Source organism: Stomoxys calcitrans, chromosome 4 (assembly GCF_963082655.1).
Source record: "Stomoxys calcitrans chromosome 4, idStoCalc2.1, whole genome shotgun sequence".
NCBI lineage: Eukaryota > Metazoa > Arthropoda > Insecta > Diptera > Muscidae > Stomoxys > Stomoxys calcitrans.
In genome coordinates, this window is record NC_081555.1 from 94229212 (window position 1) to 94256755 (window position 27544).

The 27544-nt window shown below is 41.5% G+C and overlaps 1 protein-coding gene across 2 annotated transcripts; it reads left to right on the forward strand.

Annotated features, from left to right (window-relative positions):
- LOC106092428 (uncharacterized) lies at positions 1-26983 on the forward strand. 2 transcript variants are annotated; one of them, XM_013259297.2, is made up of 9 exons: positions 1-1533; positions 8209-8447; positions 8520-8743; positions 15325-15728; positions 15874-16246; positions 16317-16485; positions 21514-21707; positions 21768-22233; positions 26256-26983. In XM_013259297.2, the coding sequence occupies exons 1-9, from the start codon at positions 501-503 to the stop codon at positions 26664-26666; spliced, it is 3513 nt and encodes a 1170-aa protein (XP_013114751.2). In that variant the 5' UTR covers positions 1-500; the 3' UTR covers positions 26667-26983. The 2 variants fall into 2 exon arrangements, with proteins under 2 accessions (XP_013114751.2, XP_059223852.1); XM_059367869.1 differs by having other exon boundaries at positions 15325-15725.
- Positions 26984-27544: the final 561 nt, after the last annotated feature.

A 27544-nucleotide genomic window follows, 5' to 3' on the forward strand; every position in this document is an offset into this window, starting at 1 on the left:
TAGCAGCTGTAATTTCGAATAGAACGGTCGCATGGTCGATCCGTGGTAGTGGCAATCGCAAAGAAAGCACTTTCAAGGCATAGTCGGTGCCTCACATTGCTGCCCCTCCCTTTGAAAGGCAACAAGGAACGAACAGACAAACGGGCGGATGGGCGCTTCTTTATGGCAATTTTCATACGAAACGAGTGCATATTTTTAGAATTTCTTTGCTGAAAATATACGCGAAAGGGAATAGCAAAAATTCATTCATATATACATCATATAATAAAAATTTATTGGTGAAAAATCAAATCAAATCTGTTTTTGCTCTAATCAAAATCATTAAAGATTTGTTTATATAATCACTCAGCAGGCATATATAAATGTATGCAAATTAATAAAAACTCAAATCAACGAAAATCAAGTGCAATTTTACAACACTAAAATACAAAACCCGAACAAATGAAAGTGAATTTATTTTAAGTGAAACGAAAACCAATAACAAAAACAGGCATACAAAAATGTCCCGGGGATCAACAACGAAATGCAGAAAATGGGCAACATTTTTGGTGATTTTATTGATGATTCTATCATTTTTACCACCCTCACAAGAGTTTTCCTTTGGTTGGGGTGGTGATGAGGAAGGCAAATCCAAAGAAGCAGCCTCCACTTCTTCAGGGCGAGAGGCACGTAAGACGCCAAAGCGTCATGTGGTGGAGAAAAAGCATAAATTTCATAAAATCGAACGCATCATAATAGAAGACGACGAAGACGAGGGCGATGAAGAAGCTGAAGATAATGAAAACACCAACGAATATGGTGGTGGCGGCGGTGATTCTGCCAACGTAGAGGACACTGGCGACAACCATGCTGGCGAGGAAATGGACGACGCCGATGATGCCACTAATGAAGACCAAGAGCGGGCCGCCTCTATAAACAGTGCCAACAATGATGACGAAGAGGAGGAGTTTCGTTTCAAAAGAGCCCGCAAGGCAGAAAAAGTGGCACGCTCTTCTAAGAAAGCTGCTGCGGCCAGTGCTGAAAGTCAAGAAAAGTCACAATCTTGGTTCTCCTTTTCGTTTTTCGGTTCTTCCCAAAAGGACAGTGCCACCAGCCAGCAGGAAGAGGAATCAGCTGAGGCTGCCACACCCAAATCAAATGGTATTATCGATTGGATTTTATGGCTGGGTGAACGGACGGGACGTTTAAGACCTGATTCTACAGAAGATACGTCGGCCCAAGAAGCAACTGAAGCAAGTGGTGAAACCTGGTTTGATTATTTCAATCGTTGGCCCTTCAATAGCCTCTTTCCCATTGGGAAACCACCAAAACCCATAAAAATGCCTAAAGTAGCTAAGAAATCCAGCAGGGATGTTTCCAAAGCCGATGAAGGTTCAGAGGAACCCCCCATGAGCCAAGAATCATTTGACAGTTTACTCTACAGTCTACCAAATTTCATTATCAAAGTTCAAGATGCACCAGATGCCGAATGCCGCGAACAATTGCAAATATTTCAGAGACAATTGAGGGGTCGTAAATTGTGGACATTACAGAGTAAGTTTTTGTTATACATGGCAAGTCCTTAATTTTCTCAATTTTTACACTTGTTGAGCCTGTTAGTAGTTATAGACAACAGCAAAAGTCCTGTGTATTTTTCTAGAAGCGTTTTTTCTATATCGAGAAATATTTTTCTCCAAAACTCTGGCGAACAATAATTTCCAAAATAAGTTGATCTCTACAAAAACACATGCGTTGGAAGAGAACAGCTAGTGGAAAAGATGTGCGTGCTAGTGTCGTGCTTGCATCGTAGACACGTTTTCGCAATATATTCGATATAAGTACGACATACTAGGGATCTAAAAGTCGACTAACGCAGAGGTTAGCATGTCCGCTGAACGCCTTCGAACCCTGGCGAGACCATCAGGAAAAATTTTCAGCGGTGGTTTTACCCTCCTTATGCTGGCAACATTTGTGAGGTACTTTGCCGTGTAAAAACTTCTCTCGAAAGAGGTGTTGCACTGCGGCACGCCGTTCGGACTCGGCTTTAAAAAGGAGGCCCCTTAATATTGAGCTTAAACTTGAATCGGACTGCACTCATGGATATGTGAGAAGTTTGCCCCTGCTCCTTAGTAGAATGTTCAGGGGCAAAATTTGCATTTTGTGTAAAAAAAGTCGAAAAAAGAAGTCGGAAAATACGAATCAATACGATTTTTGCCGCCGACTGCTTCGACTATTTTTTTAGTTATGGTTGCAATAGGTACAAACGTGATCTTTATAGGAAAACAATACCAAAAATAACTCGAAATGGAGTATTATGGAAAGTAAAAAAACCAAAACCCCAAAAACGCCACCCAAAATCAAAAGTGGATTTATCGGGCCAATATTGGTATGAAATTAAAGGCATTGAAGAGTAGAACACGAATATGAAATGAATACTTGTACCCATGGATGGAAAATAGCATAAACATCAAGTCCATTAATTGGACTTGATTTGTATGACCCCACCTGCAAAAATCCCTCCAAATGGGCATATTAGTCGATAATGACTATATCAGGACTCAAATGAAATGTAATTGGTAGTAGGATACGAATATGACATTAAAATTTTTATCCAATTATCTTCTTTTCAATCAAACAACACGCAGGGGATGTCCCCTATAAATGCAGTGCATTGCGTTGGCAAATAAAAATTAGGAATTGGAGGGAGAGAAAAGGATGTAGTGTTTATTAACATTTGTCTCAAACCTCTGGATGTCATAGAGAGTGGGAAAAACATTAGCCGAACGGTTGGGGCGAAATAAGAATTCTCTCTATAATTCATTGTTCGGTCCGCTGGCCAATCAATTACAAACGTGTGTGAGTTCCCGGAATGTCTAGTATCTCTGACAAACATCCTTACATCAGGAATAAGAAGACGAATATTAGACGAACACCCACCATGAAAGTACCAATAGAACAGCGCCAAACAAACCACATTGCGACGATGTTCAAGGGCGGCAATAGAGTTGGATACCCTACTGACCCCAATCAACGCCATCACTCTCCTCCGTACACGGTCCAGTAGCTCCAGTCATGATTTTAAAGCTTCATCCCATACATGTGAGTTGTACGCCATTTTAGGCCTTATGAAAGCGGTATTAATATTAAGAAGATTAGAAGGAGAGAAGTAATTCTTACGCCGTTTAAGGAAGCCTAAGCACTTCAACGCTTTTTTCGACACTTCAAACACATGTTTAGCCAAACGGATATCACTTTGTATTTTCATGCCCAGAACATCAAGAGCTTCTGATTGCTCAACATCTATACCGTTGATAGACAAAAATGGGTCAGCGAATCGTTTGTGTGACACCAAACAGCACTGAGTCTCCGTTCATTAAAATCTACCTGATTCATTCGACTCCACACAGAAATAGCCAGCAAATCCTGGCAGAGGGTATTGTCCATAACCTACCTCTTGTCTTCAATCTCTCGACGACTTGAGAACGAATGACAGAGATTAATGTCATTCGAAAAAGAGTAGATCAGATTCGATGTCTGACTCAACGGATCGTTGATGAAAATAAGAAAAAGAGAAGGAGAAAGGACAGAGCCCAGGGGTACAGCTGCTGTCAATTTATGCTCATTGGATGAGAACCTATATATAACGACTCGTATAGTAAGATCTCTGAGAAAGCTCGAAATAAATCGAACGAAGCCATTATCGACACCAAATGCGACAAACTTTGATAGAAGTGCACCGTGCCAGACCCTATCAAATGCCTTGGAGACATCCAGAGCCACAACCTTACTCTCACCAAACTGGTAGATTGAGCGACTCCAACGTTCCGACAGAAATGCCATGACGTAGCCCGTAGAGCAATTTCTGCGGAATCCATACTGTTGGTCGCTAAGAAGGCCATAAGAATCTAAATACCTCATAAGATGGTGATTAACCATGCTCTCGATAACCTTGGAGAGAGCATTTCGCAATTGGCCAGTAATTCGCAGGATTGTTCGCTTCCAAGCCTAGGTGGCGCTTTACCTCCTAAAAACACCTCAAAGCCATAATTGTGGCCAAATGTTTGGGAGTCCCATAACACCCCTAAACGGTACATATTTAACGACAATGGCAATATGGGCCTTAATTAAATGTGTTTGGGAGTAGAGCACGCATTTGATATCTATTGGGTTGCCCAAAAAGTAATTGTCGGTAATATATTGGGTTGCCCAAAAAGTAATTGCGGATTTTTCATATAGTCGGCGTTGACAAATTTTTTCAACGGCTTGTGACTCTGTAATTGCATTCTTTCTTCTGTCAGTTATCAGCTGTTACTTTAAGCTTGTTTTAGAAAAAAGTGCGCGAAATTTTGTTTACATTTTTTGGTTTGGAGTCAATTTTAATATGGAGCCCCCAAAGGAGTATTTTCGTCTTATTTTACTTTATTATTTCCGTAAAGGAAAAAACGCGGAGCAGGTTGCTAAAAAGTTACGAGATGTGTATGGTAATAAAGCCTTAAAAGGAAGACAGTGTCAAAATTGGTTTCGCAAATTCCGTTCTGGAGATTTTTCACTTAAAGATGAGCCACGTTCAGGTCGGCCAAATGAAGTTGATGATGACCAAATCAAAGCATTAATCGAATTGGATCGTCATGTAACTGAGCGTGAGATAGGAGAGAAGTTAAATATACCAAAATCAACCGTTCATTATCACATAAAAAGTCTTGGACTGGTGAAAAAGCTTGATATTTGGGTACCACACAGAAATTCATTTAAAAAACCGAATCAACGCTTTTGATATGCACCTTAAACGCAATGAATTCGATCCGTTTTTAAAACGAATCATAACTGGAGATGAAAAATGGATTGTTTACAACAACGTTAGTCGAAAACGATCATGGTCCAAGCATGGTGAACCAGCTCAAACCACTTCAAATCATGACAATATGGGACTCAAATGAAAGGTATTAAACAAGAACTTTGGAAACCCACCAACTCAGGTATATACGTATGTTGATGATGATAAATGCATTATTTATGAACCCATAGCCATTTCGAAATATGATCCCATTTGGACCAAACTCGGCACGGACGTCAAGTGGTCTAATAAATACAATTCACAGTTCAAGTTAGTAAAATAGAATACGAGTATTGGTCTTTATGGCAGCTAAAGCCAAATATACACCGATCTTAGCCATATATAGCACGGATGTCGAAAAGCGTACCATAGGCCACTGTGCAAAATTTCAGCACGATCGGGTAATAAACGCTGTCTTTATGTGCCCAAGGACTAAAATCGGGATATCGGTGTATATGGCAGCCATAAGTGTAGATAGTCCTATGAGGGGGAGAGGGGGGCTCAGACCATCAGAAAAATGTTAACCCCAATTTTAACCGATATTGACTTTTGAAGAACCTGGGGAATGCAATTTCTATCTGAGGTGAAATTAATGTAGTTCCAAGAACATAATAAATTCATAGTGGGGGTCAATCAATTTCGGAAATGGTATAACTTACGCACGCTATACGTCCAAATAATATGTAAATCTATTTTCAAATAATAGATTAGGTTAGGTTTAAGTGGCAGTCTGCCATCAGACTCACTTAGACGTTTTCGTCCATTGTGATACCACAGGAACAGAAGAAGGAAGATGCCTTCTTGTTCCTACCGTTTAACCATCCAGATCTCTTTAAAAAGCCCAGTAACTTGCGAATGTTCACATCCGCTAAATCACACAGGTTCTCAAAGAAATGAGAACCTAAAGTGGAACTCCTTCTGACTACTAGTGCGGAACACACACACAGAAGGTGTTCTATAGTCTCTTCTTTTTCAACGTCTTCACAGCTTCTGCAAAATTCGTTACTGGCAACCTTCAGTCTGTCAGCATGGAACCATCCGTATAGAAGTCTATATAACTTCTGTTACCAAGAACATCGTTGTTCCAATCGGTTCTATCAAGAATAGTGGTACAGTACTTTTTATCAGGTACAGTGTAATCCACACTGCCTGGAACATCGGATATTGTATGAAGGATAACACAGTGTCCGTAGCCGCCACATGACCAATGAGAAAGCTCCCTTAACCTCACGGCAGTGGTCGCTGCAATTTGGCTAGCCACAACGTCCAGAGGCATAAGATGCAGCGTTAAATTCAGTGCAACAGATGGTGTCGTCCTCAGTACGGCTGTGATGTACACACAAGCCACCCTTTGGATCCGGTTAAGTATTGAGCAGTAGGCGGACTTTGAAGCGCCGTCCACAAGACCACAGCACCATATAGCATTATTGGTCTGACAACTGCAGTATATATACAAGAGTTGTCTTTCTTGCCCTTTCCAAAATGTTGGATTTGAAGTTCAATTTCCTGTCCAGCAAAACACTCAGGTATTTTGCGCTTTCAGTAAATGGAACATTCTCTCTTCCAAGGAGAGAGTTGCCACTGTAGGCAACTTGTATCTCCTGCTGAAAAGAACTACTTCCGTCTTGCACGCATTTATACCTAGACCACTTTCGGTAGCCCACTTTGCTGTTGCACGTAGAACTTCCTGAAGTATATCTCTTAAAGTGCTGGGAAACTTTCCCCTAACCGCAATTGCCACGTCATCAGCATACGCGACGACTTTTACGCCTTTTTCTTCCAGAGACAATAATATATTGTTAATGGCTATATTCCAAAGTAGAGAAGACATTACACCTCCTTGAGGAGTTCCTCTGCTGACCCATCTTTCTAGATCCACAGATCCCAAGGCTGCCGTAATTCATCTTTTAGTACGTAAGTTATTAATAAACTTTCTTACGGTAGAGTTGATGCCTCGAAACTCCAATTCCTTCACGATTGACGTCGGTTTTACATTATTGAAAGCAACTTTAATGTCAAGAAATGCTACTATTGTATATTCCTTGAGAGCAAAAGAACCCTCTATGTTGCCGACTAGGTCGTGAGGGGCTGTTTCAGTTGATGTGCCCTACTACGAGTACATGCATGCTGCTGCCGCGACAGGCAATCTCCAGGGATCTTTGCCCTAAGATATCAAACTCTCAAGTGTCTTCAGCATAAAAGATAACAGACAAATAGGACGAAAATCTTTCGTGTGGTAAGGTTTTTCCTGCTTTCGAAATGAAAATTACCTTCGTGTCCCTCCATCCCACAGGTATATATGACATTCTGATACAAGCAGAGTATATCTCCCTAAGCCAGGGAACCAGTCTATCGAACACAGCTTGTAATTCAACCGGTGATACATCAGGGCCTGGCGACTTAAAGGTGTCGAAACTTCTTATCGCCTAAAGGATTTTCGTCTCAGACACAATTTCCCTAATAAACTCCGACGAATGTATTCCAGTGACAACCTCTTCTGGCGCCACGTTGTCCGTTGGAGAATTTTCCAGGAAATGTGTATCAACGAGTAGTTCTAGTGTTTCCCCACTAGACATTATCCATACATTCTCCGACTTCTGCATATACCCCACCCCATACCGAGCTACAAAATTACGCCAGGATTTGTTCTTTCTCAGCTCGCCCTCATATTTTCTTAGCTATTACTTAAAAATTGTTTAAGTCTTTCAGGAATAGGCCGAAAATGGACTCGAAAGATGCAACAACTGCGATAATGATATCGGACCGTAGCATGTTGTCCCCCCTTCCTATACAAAAATTAAACACGGAGTTCAGACTTCATTCAGAATTCATTCCAAACTGCCGGAAAAACATGAAAAAAAAACATTCGACAATACGTTCAGACATTATTTAGAATTCCTTCCGAACTGTCGGAAGAAAAATTCAAAAAGGACCATCTGAAAAAACAGTCAGAAATCGTTCAGATTTCTTTTAGATCTGTCGGAACAAAAATTCCTTCAGACAAACAGTTCAGAAATTGTTCAGAATTCCTTTCTCTATACGAAATTACGGTCAGAAATCGTTCAGAATTCTTCCAGAACTCTTGAAACAAAAAAGATCCTGTCGGAAGACATCAGAATTTGTTCAGATTTTTCTGACATCAGACATTTGGTTTGCTGGGTATAACTGAACAGACAAATATATTGGTACCCTTACCAACTCAAAAACGGTTCTTGAGGTAAAATAATTCTACTTTACAAAATGCAAGTTTATTCCCCTGAACCGTTTTTATTATATTCAAGGTTAAAGCTCAAAATTGAATGCATGCATGTTTCTACAAAACTTTATTCGAATTTCAAATATTGACGAAATGTTCACTCACAATCAGCTTCTAACGAGTCGCTTTAATTTTTTAGTGATGGATTCCACTGGCAAAGTTGGTCCTGGTTTATTGCGAGGCAATATAAATCAATTTGGCGACTTCAATTTGTGTACCGATATAAAAACGGTGGTTAAAGTTGCAGCCAATCGTCCGGTGCGCATTCGCGGCAAATACTGTCTGGCTCACATTGAAACGCACACCTCGATAACTCAACTCAAGATACCCGTACATATGATGCACGGTCGTGGTCTCTTCAACAGTCATTTAGGAAACGTAAGTGAAGACAATGGATAATCGTAAAAATCAATAATGAATAAAAACTCGAACCTTTTTCTATCTGTAAAGCCATATCATTTTATACCCCGTTATGGTGTAGCCAATTGGGGCATTTGTGTACCAAATGCTTGTGGTGGAGATGTCGTTCGTCACATGCTGCAATCGAGTTTGCAGGACTACAATAACACTGGTGTTGAACTACATGTGGAAGTAGATGATAACGATTGCTATGTGAAACAGGGAAGAAAATTCTTTAAACTTCTGCAAAAGGATAAGAAGTTTTGTGCAACAATGTAAGTTTAAAAACATTACTTCAGAAGAGTGGATTTACGATGCAAAAATATTTGTTACTTAACGAGAAGAAAAGGACAACTACAACTACAATAACCTAACAAATTCTTAGAAGATTTTCGAAGAAGTCATACGTTTCATACGGTCGGACCCTCCTCCTTACCGTCTCGTAGACCAATTTTTACAATATGGACCTTAAATTTAAAGTATTTGGGGGTATAATTCGAAGTTAAGCTTGAGTTTTAGTAACAATCTGCAATCATACTCACTTAGACATTCAGGCTATACACCTTCAAACCATTACAGGTATTTTGAATACCATAGGAGAACTCGTTGTACAAAATTTCAGCCAAATCGGATAAGAATTGCGCCCTCTAGTGGCTAAAGAAGTCAATATTCAAGATCGGTTTATATGGCAGCTATATCAGGTTATGGACCGATCTGTACCATACTTTGCGCAGTTGTTGGAAGTCATAACGAAACACGTCATTTCAGCCAAATCGGACAGGAATTGTGCCCTCTAGAGGCTCAAGAAGTCAAGACCGTATATCGGTTATAGACCTATTTCAACCATACTTAGCACAGTTGTTAGAAATCATAACGAAGCAAAATTTCAGCCAAATCAGATTATGAACCGACTTAAATCATACATAGCACAATTGTTGAAAGTGATAACAAAACACCATGTTCAAAATTTCAGCCAAATCGGATAAGAATTGTGCCCTCTAGAAGTCAAGGCCCTCAAGGTCAAGGCGGTTTATATGACAGCTACATCAAAACATGGACGCATTTACAATCCCACCCGACCTTCAAAAGTTAGCGTGCTTTCGACAGACAGACGGTCCTTAGTCGAATAATTCGAGGAGTTTCAAACGGAATGACGAAATTAGTATACCCCCATCTTATGGTAGATGGTTTAAAAATGCGAACCTAAAGCGGAACTCCTTCTGCTGGTAAGTGTCGCACTCGCAGACATCAAATGTTAAATAGTTTCCTCTTCATCGACGTTCTTACAGCTTCTTCCTCTTCCATTCCAATCAGACAGCGTCCTGTCATGACGGTCACAATGATTGATTGGACTCCAAATTTTTTGCCAAACTTAAAGCCTCAAATTTGTGTGTCATCCGTTTGCCTTCGTCCCTATCTCGCGAATTTGAGTTTTCCTGGAATTTTCCTCGTCACACAACCCTTTAGCAACTTCGCCTACGGTAAAAGTACCTTTCTTTTGTTGTACAACCAAAAACTCTTTAATTACAAAAGTGTTTCGATAGCCGCAAACGATTATTCGTTTACCGGACCAATAACTTTTCTCTTCTGTCTCCTTTACTAAAGGGAGAGAGGGTGAGGATTTTAAGCGTATAGACAAGTGATGGATAAAAAGTGATGCAGGCGGATGGTAAACTCGAAAATTGACAATTTTTATAGTTTTGTCATAGGTACGTCCAATGACAAAAATCGAAATAAATCCAAATATATTCTGGAAGAGTTTAAGTTACCAACATAGATCTGCTTATAATCGGTAAGAATTTGAGTTAGTATGGTGTTACAACATTAAATTTAACTTGGTAGCTTTTTCAATACGCACAATCTATTTTAAAATTAAAAGGAATATACATATAAAAGGAGGGATTTGAATCCGTCTGCTACGCAGAAAATGTTATAATAATTCTTAGGGGTAAGGATCCGAAACAGCTATGTATGTGGAAGAGACGAAAAGGTCTTGCATATGACTGGGCTTGACCCAGGGGTCTGAATGTAAACCCAGAGAAGACTGAAATATTACCGTTCACGAGGAAGACGAAGGTGGGCGCACCACGTTTCCTCAACAAAACGATTTCGGTATCTGATAAGGTCAAATACTTAGAAGTGATCTTGGATAGGGAACTTAATTTGAAGTGTCCCATTCAGGAGAGTACTGAGAAGACTCACAGATGTTGGGCACTATGTTGATGGGCTGTAGGCTCGAAGTGGGGCCCGAATCCGAGGATAGTCCACTGGCTCTACAGGAGCGTGATAAGACCAATACTAACTTACGTGCAGCATAAGTACCATACAACAGGTTGTCTTGGCATAGGCGGAGCGATGAGGACCACGCCAACTAGGGCACTGTAGACTATTCTGGATATCCGACCCATTGACATACAGATTAAGTGTGAGACAGCCACTGCGGCTATGAGACTTTAGGCGATGGGAGAATGAATTGAGGATAGGAGCAGCTCATACCATCGCGATATAATCGAGGCGACGATAGGAAACCTGGAAGAAAGGGAAGAGGTTTCCGATCGGATATCTGAGACGACACTTGATATCGAGTGCGAGGCACTGCTGCCAGTGGCACAGTTTTGGATTGACGGAACCCTAGTATTGCCATCTGGAAGATCATGTTAGACCGATGAATCAAAGCTAGAGGACAGAGTGGGTCTCCTGGGGGTCCACATTGAGAACCCAGGGACTGATATCTGTTTTAGACTGCCTGACCATAATACGACACTGCAGTTGGTGATCCGGGTGACCACGGAAAGCGTGAGTTGGTGTGGTGCTAACACGAGGACGTCAAGTGTGTACACCTTTACGGACAGTAAAATTGCCATAAGGGCAATAACAACTAGGACGATAAAGTCACGAACAGTCTTCCAGTGTAAGAAGGAGATTAACACCTTCTCTGAGAATGGCAAAATGCGCATCGTTTAGATACCGGGCCATAACGGAGTAAGGGGGAATGAAATGGCAAACGATAGGACGGCGAAAATCCTATGGGGGATCCAGATCGTGAGAAGACGAGGCTATTACTGAAAGGAAGTAAGAAGGAGTTCAGTATAGCTTTGGGTAGCATAGGACACATAGGACTACGAGCTCACTTATGTAAAATCGGTGCGGCAAGTGATAGCATGTGTAGGACATGCAGGGAAGACGTTGGTGCATTTCCTATGTCATTGCCGGGCTTTCGCTTCTAACAGATACCGGCACTTCTATGCGGACACAATACCAGACATGAACAAACTAGGGATTTTGTAAGTAGCACGGAAAGGATTATGTAAGTAGCATGAAATTCCTAACTTATATTTTCTTTTTCGAGGTTAAATTTTTTAGTATTTCGAGGGCACAACAAGCCGATTACTGGCTTACTGGTGTATGTCCACAGTGGCATGAGGCGGATTAACATCCGCACCCTCTTTTCAACCTAACCTAACCTAATACTTAGGCACCCTATGGCATACTTTAATATATGCCTCTTTGCCCATCGCTTCGAGCACTTAAAGCGAAACTGGAACGACTGAATGAAAATGCAGCCAAAGTAGGCCTGAGGATACACGTATCAAAGACCAAATTGATGAGGATAGGAACATCAAATCTGACACCGCTCACTATAAACGGCCATATCACTGAAGACGTTGACAACTTCTATTCTATCTTGGCAGCCAAATAACAAAGAACGGAGGATCAGAGGCAGACATACGTATCAACAAGGCTAGAAGCGCCTTTCTTAAACTACTTTCTTAAACTCAACAGAGTTTGGAGGTGTAGTGACATTTCACATAATACCTGGACCCTCCCCCTTACCACCATTTTCAAAAACGCCAGATCTCGGAGATGCGTGAACCGATTTTAGCGAAATTTTGTATGCCACCCCAAAAACAAGAAATTGGTATAAAATTTTGTGGTCAATTAACTTGGGGGGACGCCCTGTCTTAAAACCCACCCGAACGGACATGTTTACCGACTGGGGCAATATGGGTATCAAATGAACGGTATTTAAGACTAGAGTACGAACTTGGCATAAAAATTTCAACCTTAGTGTCGGGGTGTCCCCTACACCCAAAAACACAACCCAACAGGACACTTACCGCTTTGGGCAATATGGGTATCAAATGAGAGATATTTAGGAGTACAGTAAGTACTTGGCAGAAAAATGTCACCTTAAGTGTCGGAGGTGTTGCCCACCCCCAAAAACACCACCTAATAGGGTATCGCTTTGGGCCTGAGGGGCCTCCCCACCCCCCATAACCCCCAGCGGGACATATTTACCGATTGGGACAATAAGGATATTATATGAGAGGTATTAAAAAGTATAGTAATAAGCTGATATAAAAATGTATTCCTTGTGGTCTGAGACGACCCCCACCCCTTAAAAACCCCTCAACAGGATATATTTACCGATTCGGACAATATGGGTATCACATGAAAGGTGTTTAAAAGTTGAGTATGTTATTAGAATTTGATCCAAGGTGTCTACGGGGCCTCTCCAACCCCAGAAACCTCCAAAACGGGCATGAATGTCCAACGCCACAAAATGGATATAAACTGAAAGGTCTTTGAGAGTTGACTACGAATCTGATTTACACATTTGGGACAGAGTCTGGGACTGGCCCACACACCTAATACGCTTCAATAAGACGTTTAGTTCGATCGGGAAAATATGGGTATTCAACGAAAGGTCAACCACAGTAAAGTTCGAATCCAATGTTGATATAGGAATTTAAGTATCTGGTTCACGTCCTATGTTTCAGCAGGATATGTTGATCTCGCCATTAAAGCACTCAAATAAATTATCTTTTGGGCCTTAGCGTCGGGGGACCGATCCTCTCCAAACTGTCATGTAGGACGCCCGAGAATATATTGTTTTCAAATGAAAGGATGTATCAGAGGGCAATTGCCCTCCCCCCATCCTATCCAAAAATAAAGGAATTAAAAATAATAAATGAAGGCCGATCAGGATAGAATTGGACAGCAATAAAAGATTTTTGGTAGGAGAGTACACGTTTTACCCTCAAATTGGGATAGACATAGGAGAACCTACGAATCTTTAAAAATGTGGTATCCCAAGTGTTAGCTTTGAAATATGATTTTGAATGTAGATAACCAACACAAAAAAAAATTAATTAGGGTGGATTTGAACGAGACCCGTAGCCTTGAATATCTTGATGGCCACCTTCAAAATGCTTTACATTATGGGGCTCAAACAAAATCGTGTTCTAGCACTATGCTGACATTATTTCAGGGTCCGCTGCCTAAACTCCTTTCAAACCGGTCATGTTTGCCCACTATGGCTATAAGAGGCTCAAATAATAGGTATTTGATAGTAGAAAACGAATTTGGTATCCAATTTTGAGACCAAATGTTTGGGGGTACTCTCACCCCATAAAATCCCCCTAAGCCAATTGCAATTGCGGCTCAAATAAAAGGAATTTAACAGTAAAGCACAATGCTGATATTTTTTCAGGGCTGAGTGCGTACAATCCCCCCAAACGGGACATATTTGTTGATTATGGCAAAAAGGGGCTCAAATCCTATATCTGTTTTATGGCTAAGTGTTTCAGGGACCACACATATATACCGACTATAGCAATATGTAGCTCAAATGTGGTTTTTGAGGGTAGAGTATGAATCTGATATTCATTTTCGCGCCAAAGAGTTTGATTATTCCAATCCATCACCAAAACCAAGAGAATTCAGTAGATCTAGGATCCAAACTTTAATGGACGGACCTTCCCCTTAGCCTATTCTCAAAAACGCCAGATTTCGGAGATAGGTGGGGCGATTTACTCGAAATTTAGTTTGTTTACAATTACTCAAAAACAGAAATTTTTATACTGTCTAGTGCGGCCACCCCACCTCCAAAGTCCGCCAAATGGAAATTTAGACCAATAATGCCAATATTCAATTTAAATGAAAGGTGTTTGAGACTAGAGCACGAATCTGATGCATGAGGGTCCATCTCACCCCCAAAAACCCACCCATTGCGGACATATTTACCCACCATAGCAATATAAGGCTCAAATGAAAGGTATTTGGGAGTAGAGCACCAATATAATACTCACATTGGGGCGGAATATCTAAAAGGGCGTACCAGCACTCTCAAACAGGACTTATTTTCTGACCCTATCAGTAAAGAGCTCAGATAAAATAAGAGAGTGAAAGAAGGCGCAGCGGAGCGAGCTCTTTCAAACTAGTTGCAAATAAGAAAAAAACACTCGCCCTGTCGATGTAGAAATCCAGAAGAGAAAATTGACTAGGTTGGGTCATATCCTATGGCGACCGCGCTATGATATAGCGGAAAATGTCCCAGACTTGAACCCGCAAGGACAGCGAGGGAGGGGACGCCCGGGAAAACACATGGATCCGCTGTACGAAAAGAGGGTTGGAATCAACACATATATCGTGGAATCAAGCCAAGGCTTTAGTCAACGATGGAGCTCAATGGAGAGTTTACTATTGGTCATATTTTAATGTAATTTATTTAATATACTCCAATTGTTAATAAAGGACATATATATAGGCTTGATTCAATAGTAGGAACTGGAATGCATCTTTCTTCTCATGCTTCTTTGGTATAACAGACGTATGTAAGTCTGATTGCACACCTGACGTACTATTTCCGTTTTGTTACAATCCCATTGTCGAGGGTATGCAAATTTTTCTATAGACGATAACCATCGCTGACTATGCTGTTGATGTTCCCGCCAAAATCTGAACCATAAGCAACTCTGTGACCCACATTATAACGAAAAGAATAAACATTTCTAAAAATAAACTTTTTCTTTAACATGAAGAGTTTTTTAATACAATTTTTTTCTATTCTTAGTCTGTACATTTTAGGTTTATTCCTATTGTCAATGTCCACGCTGGCCTGGGAGAATTGGTCACGTATTCAACCCGTGCTGCAACGATTCGTAGACATAATGAAAACTTCAGCAGAAATGATTAAATCCATTTTGGGAAAAATCTCAACATGGTTTGCAGCATTAATGGAAAAATTAAAAAAGAAAAGTGAAACTGGTGAAGGGGAAGAGGCCGAAGGTGAACAGCAAACAATAGAAAATGGATCTGGGGCGGCTGAAGAAACTGGAGGCGAGGAGGTAGAGACAACACAGGAAAACACAGCTGAAGAAGAAACCAAGGATGAGGAAGAAACAAAAGTCGAAAAAGAGGGCAAAGATGATACAGCCAATGCAGAGGGGGAGGAGGAAGCCGTAGAGGCAACAGGTGGTATATATTTGGCAAATATGGTTCAGCAACAATTTGAACTTTTTCAAAATGATTTTGCATTTTGTTGTGAAAAAAATTGTTTTCCTTGTTTTTCTGCTTTGTTTTGTTTATTGCGTTTTGTTTATTTGCTTTTTTGCTTTCACAGAAAATCTCTCTCTCAACCACTTGGCTTTAGAAATTTTCAAATCATTCTCCCCAAAACGTACACTTGACATACTTTTGGCTTCCGACACCGTTGACGTACCGTTTCCGTTGATTCACGTGCTAAAAGTTGGCGCCACTTTTATGCTGTATTTGTGTTTGAAATTCCTAATGATTGGCCACCTGCCAATAACGAATCGTGACCAACTTGTTCGCACTCTCGATCATCCCCTGAGTGTGTTGATACGTTCACCTATGATTTATGCCGATATTTTATTGTTGATCAGTGGTTTCTTGTCCGCCTATAATCTGTCCGAGGAAATGGAACAAAAATCGTACATTCAACTATTGAAGAGATTGGCTTTGAAAGTCAGTAGGTGAGTGGAAAGAAATTTGCAAATAAAAGATTGTTCTTAAAATTTATGGGTTTATACATCTTTTTTATAGATATTTGCCTACGGTTTATTTGTTGGTTTGTTTTCAAACATGGATTTTACCCCACATGAATTCGGGTCCTCTATGGTCGAATATAATTGGACATAATGCTCGCTTATGCGATGATCAATGGTGGCGCAATATATTGAGTGTGCAAAATGCTATTGACTTTGAGGAGACAGTAAGTGGAATTTTGCTTAAAGTTTGCTATATAGGAAAAGGAACTACACTGAAAAAATTTCAAAACTTTCAAGATTTTTTAACTAAGTTTAGAGATGACAATTTTTTCAAATATTGAAGGAAAAAATTTCCCCACGTAAAAGACTCTTAGCTTGGGAAGAATTCCATAATTAGTTATCTTAAATGTACAACTTTAACCATTTGTCTTCTCTAACAGCGGCTTTAATAATAAAAGACGTCTCGCTCTCAGGTATGCAGAAGAGCAGGGCTGCATACCTAGGAGCAATTTGAATGGAATAGTAAATGGACTGTAATCTTTCTACTCCAATTTCCTTGGAAATGCCCCTTGATGCATAAGGAAACTCATCACGACAAGATGGAAAGAATCTTGTGAGAATGAACTCCTGGCGGAGTCAGAAGACGGGGCTAATGCAACAGTGGTAGAAATTCTGAATCCTGACTATGGTCCTGTTTCTGCAGATAAATCTCCACCATTATAAGGCCTCTTCGGCGGCACTAAAGGTCCTTCTGATGTCTAGATATTATGTGGTTCTTATCCATTAACCATGGGTGTGTAGAGGAATGGTTCGATGACTAACAATTCCTGGATTTAAACTACTCAAGGGTACGGGGAATGGAAGACACAGAGCCTGTATTCTTGCAAAGATTGGTCTAAATGTTTTTCTTCTTCCATCGCTAAGAACTGAAGATTCAATAGTAGCCAGCCTTAAAATCAATAGGTCTCATTACTGGCTGGCTTCCCTATATCTGGCACACGATTCAGAGATGCCGCCTTCAAACCTTATGTTGCTGGTTAAAGCCGCTTCTGTAGGGAAGAAGATCCTCAGGAATCAGGTAGGAAGTGATACTAAAGCACTTCACCAGATATGGGAAAGTTGGGATGTCAAAGAAAGGGATGAGCTGCTTATTGAATATATTATAAGTTGCAATCTGGCGATTTCTAATAAAGAGGATGAACCGACCTTTATTACCAGGAACGGGCAGGAGGTACTATATATTATCTTTGAATCGGAAGATAAAAGCATAAGAATATGCGACTGGGAAGTGTTGGATGACCACAGCTTCTCTGCTCATCGTCATATTAGTTTCAGTCTTGGAGAAAATACTGCAGAAGTGGTCCCTCGGCTAAACAGAAGAAAGGCGAAGTGGAATAAATTTCGGCACAAATTCTGCACGTCTATCCCTTCTAGACCAGAAAAGGAAGTGGAAACTGCGGAGGATATAGACATAGTGGTCAAGCGGATCACGAAGTCCCTTAATGACTCGCTTGTGTCAGCATGTCCTAGTGCCAAGCCAAGGGGTAAACAGAGACCGCCATGGTGGACCCCAGAGTTGGTTGGTCTAAGGAAGGACTGCAGAAAATTCTTCAACAGAGTAAAAGCCACAACTGCTCCCCACGGATTGGGATATCTATAAAGCTGAGCAGAGAAAATATAAGGGCGAGCTGAGAAAGGCTCAGAACAAATCCTGGGTAGAATTCTGCAGCTCCGTGGAGGATACACCTGACGCCTCTAGACTAAGGAAGATTCTGTCCTCTAGAACTATTACGGTGGGGTATATTCAGAAGTCAGACTCTGTATCAGCATGTCCTATATACCTGTGGGATGGAGGGATGGAGGGACACAAAGGTAATTTTCATTCTAAAAGCAGGAACACCTTACCACACGAAGGCGAAAGCTATTAGGTTAATCTGTCATCCTTTCTGCTGAAGGCTTTAGAAAGATTGATAGAAACATATCTTAGGGCAAATAGCGTAAGTTCAATGAAACAGCCCTTTACGACCTAGTCGTCTACATGGAGGGTTCTCTTGCTGGCAAGGTATATACATTGGTAGCATTTCTTGGCATTGAAGTTGTTTTCAATAATGTAAAACCGATGTCAATCATGAAGGAGTTGGAGTTTCTAGGTATCAACTCTACCGTAAGAAAGTTTATCAAAAACTTACTTACTAAAAAAAGCATTACGACAGGCTTGGGATCTGTGAATCTAAAAAGATGGGTTAGCAGAGGAACACCTTAAAGAGATGTACTGTCTCCTCTACTTTGGAATATAGCCAATAACTGTATATTATTGTCTTTAGAAGAAAAAGATGTAAAAATCGTCGCGTATGGTGATGACGGGACTATTGCGGTAGGGGAAGGTTTCTAGGGCACTCTTACAGATATATTTCAGAAGCTGTACGAACAACGACGAAGTGGGCTACAGAAACTGTTCTTGGCGTAAATCCGTCGAAGACGGAAGTTCTTCTTTTCAGCAGGAGATACAAGTTGCCCTCAGTGGCACCTGTCTACCTGGGAGGAGAGAATGTTCCATTTACAGAAAGCGTAAAATACCTGGGTGTTTTGCTGAACAGGAAATTTAACTTTAAATCACAAAAAGACAAGTAAGGCAACTCTTGACCTATACACCTGCAAAAACCATTGGCAAAAGTTGGGGTTTAACCCACGTATCATGCATTAGGTATATACTGCAGTTGTCAGACCTATAATGCTATATGGTGTTGTGGTCTGGTGGACGACGCATCAAAAGTACACCTATTGTTCAATACTCAGCCGGATCCAAAGGATAGCTTGTTTGTGCATTATAGCCGCACTAAGGACGACACCATCTGATACACTGAATTTAATGCTACACCTCTGCTACTGCCTCTGGACATCGTGGCTAGACAAGTTGCTGAGACCACTGCAGTGAAACTAAGGGAGCATTCTCTATGGTCATGCGGCGGCTACGGACACAGTGCTATCCTTGATACAATATCCGATGTTCCAGACATTATGGATTACACGCTTTTTGATAAAAAGTACTGTCCTGATAGAACCCATTGGAATTACAATATCCCTGTTAATAGAAGTTACATAGACTTCTATACGGATGGCTCCAAACCAGACGAGCAGGTAGGCTTTAGGGTGTACTCTGAAGGAACTAAGACTGGTCATATCGAGAAGGTTACCCCACCATTGTAGCGTGCATCAAGCGGAAATTCTTGCGATTACAGAAGTGGGGAATGGCTTAGATATAATGTCATAACGACTATTGGCATAAATATCTTTTCAGACAGCCAGGCAGCTATTACATTCCTGGAGAACGTATTTTTGAACTCAAAAACCGCCCTCGACTTTCAAGATCTCTCAACGAGATGGCGAACAGTATAAAATTCACTTATTGTGGGTGTCGGGTCACAGAGATATCTCAGGAAATTGCAAAGCAGATGAGCTTGCAAGGCCACCGTAGCGCAGAGGTTAGTATGTCCGCCTATGACGGTAATCCCCTGGGTTTGAATCCTGGCGAGACCATCAGAAAAAATATTCAGCGGTGGTTTTCCCCTCCTAATGCTGGCAACATTTGTGAGGTACAATGCCATGTAAAACTTCTCTCCAAAGCGGCGTCGCACTGCAGCACGTCATTCGGACTCAGCTATTAAAAGAAGGCCCCTTATCACTGAGCGGTAACTTGAATGGGACTGCACTCATTGATATGTGAGAAGTTGGCCCCTGCTCCTTAGTGGAATGTTCACGGCAAAATTTGCAATTTGCAAAGATGAGCTTGCGAGATTTGGAACTGGAATCTGTGGGAATGCCTCTAGCGACATGTAAGCGAGGTTTTCAGGATCAGGCCCGAAGGACAACGAATGATAGATGGTCACAAGAGGGGAATGTGAGCATTCCAAAACTATGTGGCCTAATCAAGACTTGAAGAGGTCTACCGCTTTGCTGTCATTGGCTAGAACAGATGTCTCAGTCATTGTGTCCGTCATGACAGATCACTGTCTAATCGGAAAACATGCTGACAGATTAAAGGTTGCCAGCAACGACTTTTGCAGAAGCTGTGAGGACATCGAGGAAGAAGAGACTATAGAACACCTTCTGGGTGTGTGTCCCACACTAACAGTCAGAAATAATTCCTTTTTAGATTTTCATTTCTTTGAGAACCCGTCTGATTTAGCGAATGTGAACATTCACAAGTTATTGAGCTTTTTAAAGCGATCTGGATGGTTCAACGGTGCGAACTAGAAGGCATCTTCTTTCTTCTGTTCCTGTGGTATCACAATGGACGAAAACGTCTAAGTGAGTCTGATGACAGACTGCCACTTAAACCTAACCTAATCATTGCAAGAGCTACCAATGCATCCAGAAATAGTCACAGTTTTGTGCGGTTTAAGGGCTGGTGGCATCATTGGACCGTACTTCTTCAAAGATGATGCGAATCGTAAAGTAACTGTGAATGGTGAGCGCTACCGTGAGATGATATCCAACTCTTTTTTGCCCAAAATTCAAGAGCTTGACTTGCCTGACATGTGGTTTCAACAAGACGGTGCCACATGTCACACCGCACGCGTAACAATAGATTTATTGAGAGGCGAGTTCGGTGAACATTTTATTTCACATTCGGGACCGGTCAATTGGCCGTCTAGACTGTGCGATTTGGCCTATTTTTTGTGGGGCAATGTTCAAGCTCCTGTCTATACAGGCAAGCCCGCATCAATTGACGCATTGGAAGACAACATTGAAGCATTTATTCGTGAGATACCGGTCGAAATGTTTGAAAAAATATGCCAAAATAGAACTAAGCCGATGGACCATTTGAGACGCAGTCACGGTCAACATTTGAAGTAATCTTCAAACATTAAATTATATGGACCGTACTATCGATTCAAATAAAAATTACGTGCATTTGAATCTCTGAATTTTACGTGTTTTTTTTTTTTTGAGAAACTTTCCTATTTCTTCTTCTTTAAGAACTTAGCCTGCGTATAAAAAGAATACGAGTCTATGTAAAATTCAATATCTCAATTTTTGAAGATTGTAGCGTGATTACAACTGACGGACACACGGACGGCAGTTAAAACGTCTTAGAATTTTACGACGATCAGAAATATATATACTTTGTAGGATCGGAAATGGATACTTGGATGCGTTGAGATCGAAAAAAAATGGAAAAACCCCCTATTCTAAGGTGGAGGGTATAAGAACCTCTGATATATTAACAAATTCCAAATGTTTTCTTCTAGTGCTCACCATCCACAATTCAATTGGCTTTGGAAGTTCAATTGTATCTATTGGGACCATTGATTGTATGGCTATACTACACAGATTCGGATGCTGCATTCTTTGTCTATGGGGCTTTGCATGCCATGTCAGTGGCCGCTCGTTATGCCAGAACAAATAAAGAACATTTATCAATGATTTTGTTCCATGGTATTAAGTAAGTTTTTCACCAAGGATTATATGATGAATAAAATATTAATGCCCTTCATAATTTCAGTGTTAGCAAATTTTATCGCACTGCCAATATCTTATACTCCTCCCCCGTAAGCCGTGCCACCACCTACCTATTGGGCATAGGAGCGGGCATATATCAAAGGGCTAATAATGGAGAGCTAGATCTAACGCCCGAAATGAAGAAACTCGGCTGGAGTTTATCCACTTTGGGCATATTCTGGAGTCTTTGGTCGCCCTCATCTAGCATGCGTACGGATTTCATTTATACATCTTCTGAAGCAGCCTCATATGCCTCCTGGTGTCCCCTGGTCTTTGGTCTAAGTCTTTGCTGGTTCATCTTTATGTTGCCCAAGACAAGTGATAATACCATTTTAAGATTTTTAACCAACTCCCAGTGTTTTTTGGTTTTATCGCGTCTAATATTTCCCATACAAATGGTGATGTACGTTGTTGTACTGTATGGAACGGCAAAGGTCAAAGAAACTGACAAATTTCATTTGACAGATTTGGTAAGTAGTATTTTTGTGCCATTTATTCATTAAGGATAGGTACAAAAGAAAGAGTGACACAGGGCCCGATTATGATAAGCATTTATTCGCCACCAAAAACAGCCTAATACGGATACTAACTGAAGTGGGATTTGAAACTGGAATCTGGAAAAAAACAAAGGGTCTTAGAGATGGCGTATGTCACGGCCAGAACTATTGTAGTAGTCTGAGCGTTAATCCAGAGTAGGCTGAAATCTGCCTGTTTTCGAGATCAGATTTTTGAAGAAAATTTTGACAAAATTTGATTTTTATAGAAAATATCATTAAACATGGATATTCATAGAAAATCTCGTTGAATATTATTTTCAAAAAAGTTAAAGTTATTGAATCCTTTTTCAATACAAAAGCGTGCTCTACACCATAGTCAATAGTCTTTGGGTATGTAGGAGACATTCATCAATTTGACAAAGATGTTGATGAAGATACAAGGCGTATCAAAAATCATGATCCACTAACCAGTCAAAGTATTTTGAACAATTGTTGTTGTTGTTGTAGCAGTGTGTAGTCTTCTATCTTTCGTCTGCTTGATTCTGTTGAGTGTCCAGATCCAGGAACTCTGCGACTGAGATGAATACGTCCAGAGGGACCTGGGTCTGAGACGAGTGGGTCTGGCTGGGCAGTTAAACATGACGTGTATCATGTGGTCCCTGGTCACAATCGCGACATACATCTTGCACGTCGGCATCAATCCTTGCTCTGTATGAATTGAGGCGGCTGTATCTGCCGGATCGTAATTGAGCCAGAACTACACTGGTTTGCCGGGGGAGGTCAATTTCTTCAGGTGCAATGGAAGGCGGTCGTTCTCCAAGGACTACATTCACCCGGTAGCTATTCGCCACATCTGCTACCGTGTGCATGAATGTTGTCTAGGCCCACTTGATCTACAGGTTCTCTTTTGTATCGCTGGACCTCACGCTCTGGATCATGTAAATCTACCTTAAGCCTTCTGGGGGGTGAATACCTATCCAAAAGATGATGATTTGGATGGTCTCTGCGATAACAGCCCAGAAGGTATTGCTTAGACAGCATGTAGTTATGCCTTCGTACGATAGGATTTTTGTCTCATGATGGAGGTGGTCCACGTGAGATCTGAGGAGACAGCCCGTCTCAGTTCGAAGGGCGACAGATCTGTACATTATTCCACTGCGTGTCGCCACACTGGCGCTGCATAACTTAACACAGACAAGCCAATTGCAACAAGATTTCTTTACAGCCGGCAAGTGACTTGAGGACCTTGTTTTAACTTTTGACTTTATAGTAAATTGCTGTGGCCTGTGAGGAGAATTTGTAAGAGCTGTCAAATGTGACACCAAGTATTTTGGGGCACTTGATGGTCTGAATTGTCACTCCGTTGACCATCACTTTCAGCTCTCTACGCAATTCAGGCGTGTATGTAGTGAACAATGTGGATGAAGGTTTGGTGGGAGATATCTTCAAATTTCTTGCAGCGAAATAAGAGGTAAGTTCGTTGAGGTAGATGCTTAACCTATCGCAGATGTTATCAATGAGTGGGGTCCTGATGCCATGATCATACAATTGTCCGCATATAATACGATCTCTATGCCATCTGGAGGGGATGGAATGAAGGATAGGTAGAGGTAAAACAGTGTCGGAGACATCACTACGTCTTGGGGAACTCCCTGTTTCAATCTATGGTGTCTCGATTTCCGATATTCCACAAATGACTGGCGACCACAGCGTTTCAGGCTTGGCTGGAGGGACGTATTGGCGATGTCCTCAAAGAGTTTGGTATGGCTGACCGCGCCGAATGTCTTCGATAGATCCAGTGACACGAGAACCGTCCCATCACATGGCCTGGGCTAAATATAGCCACGGCAAATGTGTGCGGTGATGGCATACAGAGCAGTTGTAGCCGCATTTTCATGTGAAGGTGGCGACCCTTGTCAAGCTCCTGTGTGAGCAAACTCGTTCCGGTCTTAAGGACCGATCGCCGCGGGAACAAGGTGGCCATTGGTTATTTAAAGGAGCCATTTACTCGCCTTGTCATATCGAGCATCATAGGCATTCAGTATTTATACAATAGCCGGTGTCGCCCGGCCTCTCACGGAGACTCTCCGCTCGATACCACTGACTGTCCGCGACTGCCGTTGTAGCTACTCCGTATGGAGCATTCCACTATACGCAACCTGTGGACGCCGGTAGCTCTCAGCTAAGCTTCTCGTGACAGCAATGAATACCACATAGATCGGACCTCAATGTTCCAGCCTGTGTGGTGCTTACAGCTATCCCGTGCCAAGCTGGAGCATGCAGAGCAGTTGTTGTGCTATGCAGTCTTCGAAATCCATGCTGATGCTCGGCAAATAGAAATTCTCAAACGAGGCTCGGAAGGAGTAGTCCCTCAAGCGTCTTGGCTACTGGTGAGAGTAGGGAGATCGGTCTGTACCACTCCCCCTTACTCGGATCCTTTCTAGGCTTCAGTACCGGGATCACTCTGCCCATCTTCCAGACATCGGGTACTATAAGAGTGTTCAAAGACAGGTTGAGGACAGTTGATTCAGATTCTTCAGCATCTGGGTAGAGATTCAGTCGGAGCCCAACGCCTTGGATGACTTGGCGAGCTGCTACATCCTTCGTAATCCTAGTGGGGATATCCTCATTCACCGTGCAAAACGTGGAGCCTTCAATTTGCTATGCCAAAGCCATGCCACGCTGGTCGGTGCCTAGAGGAGCATGCCATGAAATGTGATGCGGATTTAAGTCTCCTAGAACCAGACGATTATGGCCAGATAGTAGCCCACATATGTCGGGCTTGTTAATCTGGCCGTTAATTGGGACACAGCCACCACCAACCGGCGGTATGTACACGTTGTATAGCTCTATCTCGGCAGTACCGGACCTGACTGCTATCCCCATGCACTCTGTGAAGGGGTCAATAGCGCCAGGCGCAGGCGAGATTGGTCTATATTGCATGGAATGGTATATCACGAAGACCAATCCCCCACCTCCATTCCTTGCGCGATCCTTACGTAGCACATTATATTTGTGACAACTGTGCAAGCTGCAGGTGTTGGCTAGCTTTGTCTCCTGGATCGCTGCCACCAATATATTCTTCGGACTTATAAAATCCACAATCTCGTCGATCTTGCGACGAAGACCGTTGCAATTTAATTGCAATAATATACTTCCCGGCATTGGCTTGGCAATATTGGGGCTGGGATGCTGCTGTTGCATCTGGGTCACATAGTCCGACGACGAGGGCACCTCAGTGCACAACACACTGATACAACAACAACGAGGACGCAGAAGGGGACAACGACGACGCTTGTGATCCACTGCTGTCTACGTTCGCGCAGCACCTTCCAACATATTTAGAGTGACTATACTCCCGTAATGATGTAAGGCCAAAGCAAGATCGGAAATGTACCCACATCATGCACCGGTTACACCTCACCGACACCGACCGATAATGGAGGCCATTCTGGCCAACCGAATAGAGGCAGGGTCCGGGGTTCTTTTCAATCCCGGGACGGACCATAAGCGTGCAGAAAAGGCACTGCGGGATTTGCCTCTCTCATGACGAAAAAAGGACGAACACGTACGCTGAGGCGGGAATCCTGGCCGATAAAGGATTCCATCGGGTCAATCCGGTGCGTACAACCGGCTGTCATGGGATTGTTTTTTGAATAATAACACATACATGCTCAACTTTTATAAGTTCTTCGCTATGCTATTCTTTGAATAGAGAGCATTGAATATGATCTCGCGCTGGAAGATGTTCAAAAAATCACAACAAAAAGGTTTTCTCGAAAATTTATTACTGCAGAAAAATTCGTTGAAATTGGACTTTCATCGGATTTCTTCAAGATTTGAATTTTCTTCAAAAATTTGATTAAAATTTGTTTTTTGGAAAAACTTTATCCTATTTGGTTTCTAAAACAAATTTCGTCCATAGATAATCCAAAAAATGTTTTTTTAGAAAATAATTTTCATTGATAACTCCTACAACATCCTTCTCATTTCAGATCAACATTCAAGAGATCGCTGTAATACTTGTCGGTGCTGTCATTGTCTCCTTCCTCATAGACATACCCTCACAGAATATACGCCGTCTGCTTGTGAATCGCATATTTATAGAACGTCCTCATCATGAAAATGAAGATCAAGAACATTTAACAAGTGAACCGGCTTCTGAAGCCTCGGATGAGGTTAGTGAACAACACCTAACAAGTGATACTCCTGAACCACCAGACACAGTATGGGGATCAGATCCAGAAGAAGAAGAACAAAAATATATACAAAGAAGGCGTAGTTCTTTGCTGGAAAGTGATACAAAGAAAGTGGAAGAGAGTAAAGCAATAGAAGAGGAAGAAGAAGAAGAGGAGGAGGAAGAAGAGGAAATCAGTGAAAAAGAGGAAGTCAAGCGACATCCCTAAGAAAGGGACGATTTCAACTTATGTTAACTTTGTAATATTTTAAGTTTTGGTTACATCGAAATCAAAAAAAGACATGCATTTCCTAAAAGTATTCTCTGTCCCACAAAACACAACATTTCTGCCACACATATTTTTGCGTTTTGATAAGTCTTAAGCCCATATGATACCATCTCGCTTAAGTTGTGACTTTTTTTTTTGACTCAAACGAAGCCCTTTACACTTCCCTTTACTAAAGCATAAACACAAACATATTCATGCAATGCCAAAACTTAAACGAATGTTATTGTAATAAAAACGTTTTTAAATATTTCAAGAAACTCCCTATTTTCTTTATAGTATTGTTTAAAAATAAATTTTATACCATAACAAGTGTTAGGTTGGATATATTTAATAAAAAAACGAAACTTATATGTATTTATAAATTAAATAAGTAATATCCTTCATATAATGTAGTGGCTGGGGAAAGATTTTTTAAACCACCGACTGGAAGATTGGCGGATTGGATAAAGCTGATGGTGACCGGAGACATGCAGTATCCGTACTAAATTCCGGCTGTCAACAAGTCTGAAGGAGTTGTATCCTACGTATTCAACAGGTTGAAACTGAAGGTCTATAGAAGCGGTGGGATTGGGCAATCAGGAGACGAATCAGCAGTTGTTGCTGAACACTTGTCGCTAAGTCGGGCGGATTGCAGGAGACTGAAAATCCCCGGCCAGGATCGAGACAGAAGTGGAAGGCATCGAAATGGGACCCGACAAGCCTTGTGTAGGTGGGTCATCCGGTTGGACTGGGCTCAAGGTGTGCGCCAGCGGGGAAGGACGGAAGTCAGAAAGTACTTCGACAGCAGCAGATAGTGAATAATCTAAGGAGAAGTCGTC

What these genes read in the sequence shown, in the direction of transcription:
- LOC106092428 (XM_013259297.2), top strand. Translation starts at nt 501, where the DNA reads ATGTCCCGGGGATCAACAACGAAATGCAGAAAATGGGCAACATTTTTG. An exon ending in AGCCGTAGAGGCAACAGGTG is followed by an intron (nt 15,729 to 15,873) that starts GTATATATTTGG and finishes TTGCTTTCACAG; the next exon opens with AAAATCTCTCTCTCAACCAC. An exon ending in CTATTGACTTTGAGGAGACA is followed by an intron (nt 16,486 to 21,513) that starts GTAAGTGGAATT and finishes GTTTTCTTCTAG; the next exon opens with TGCTCACCATCCACAATTCA.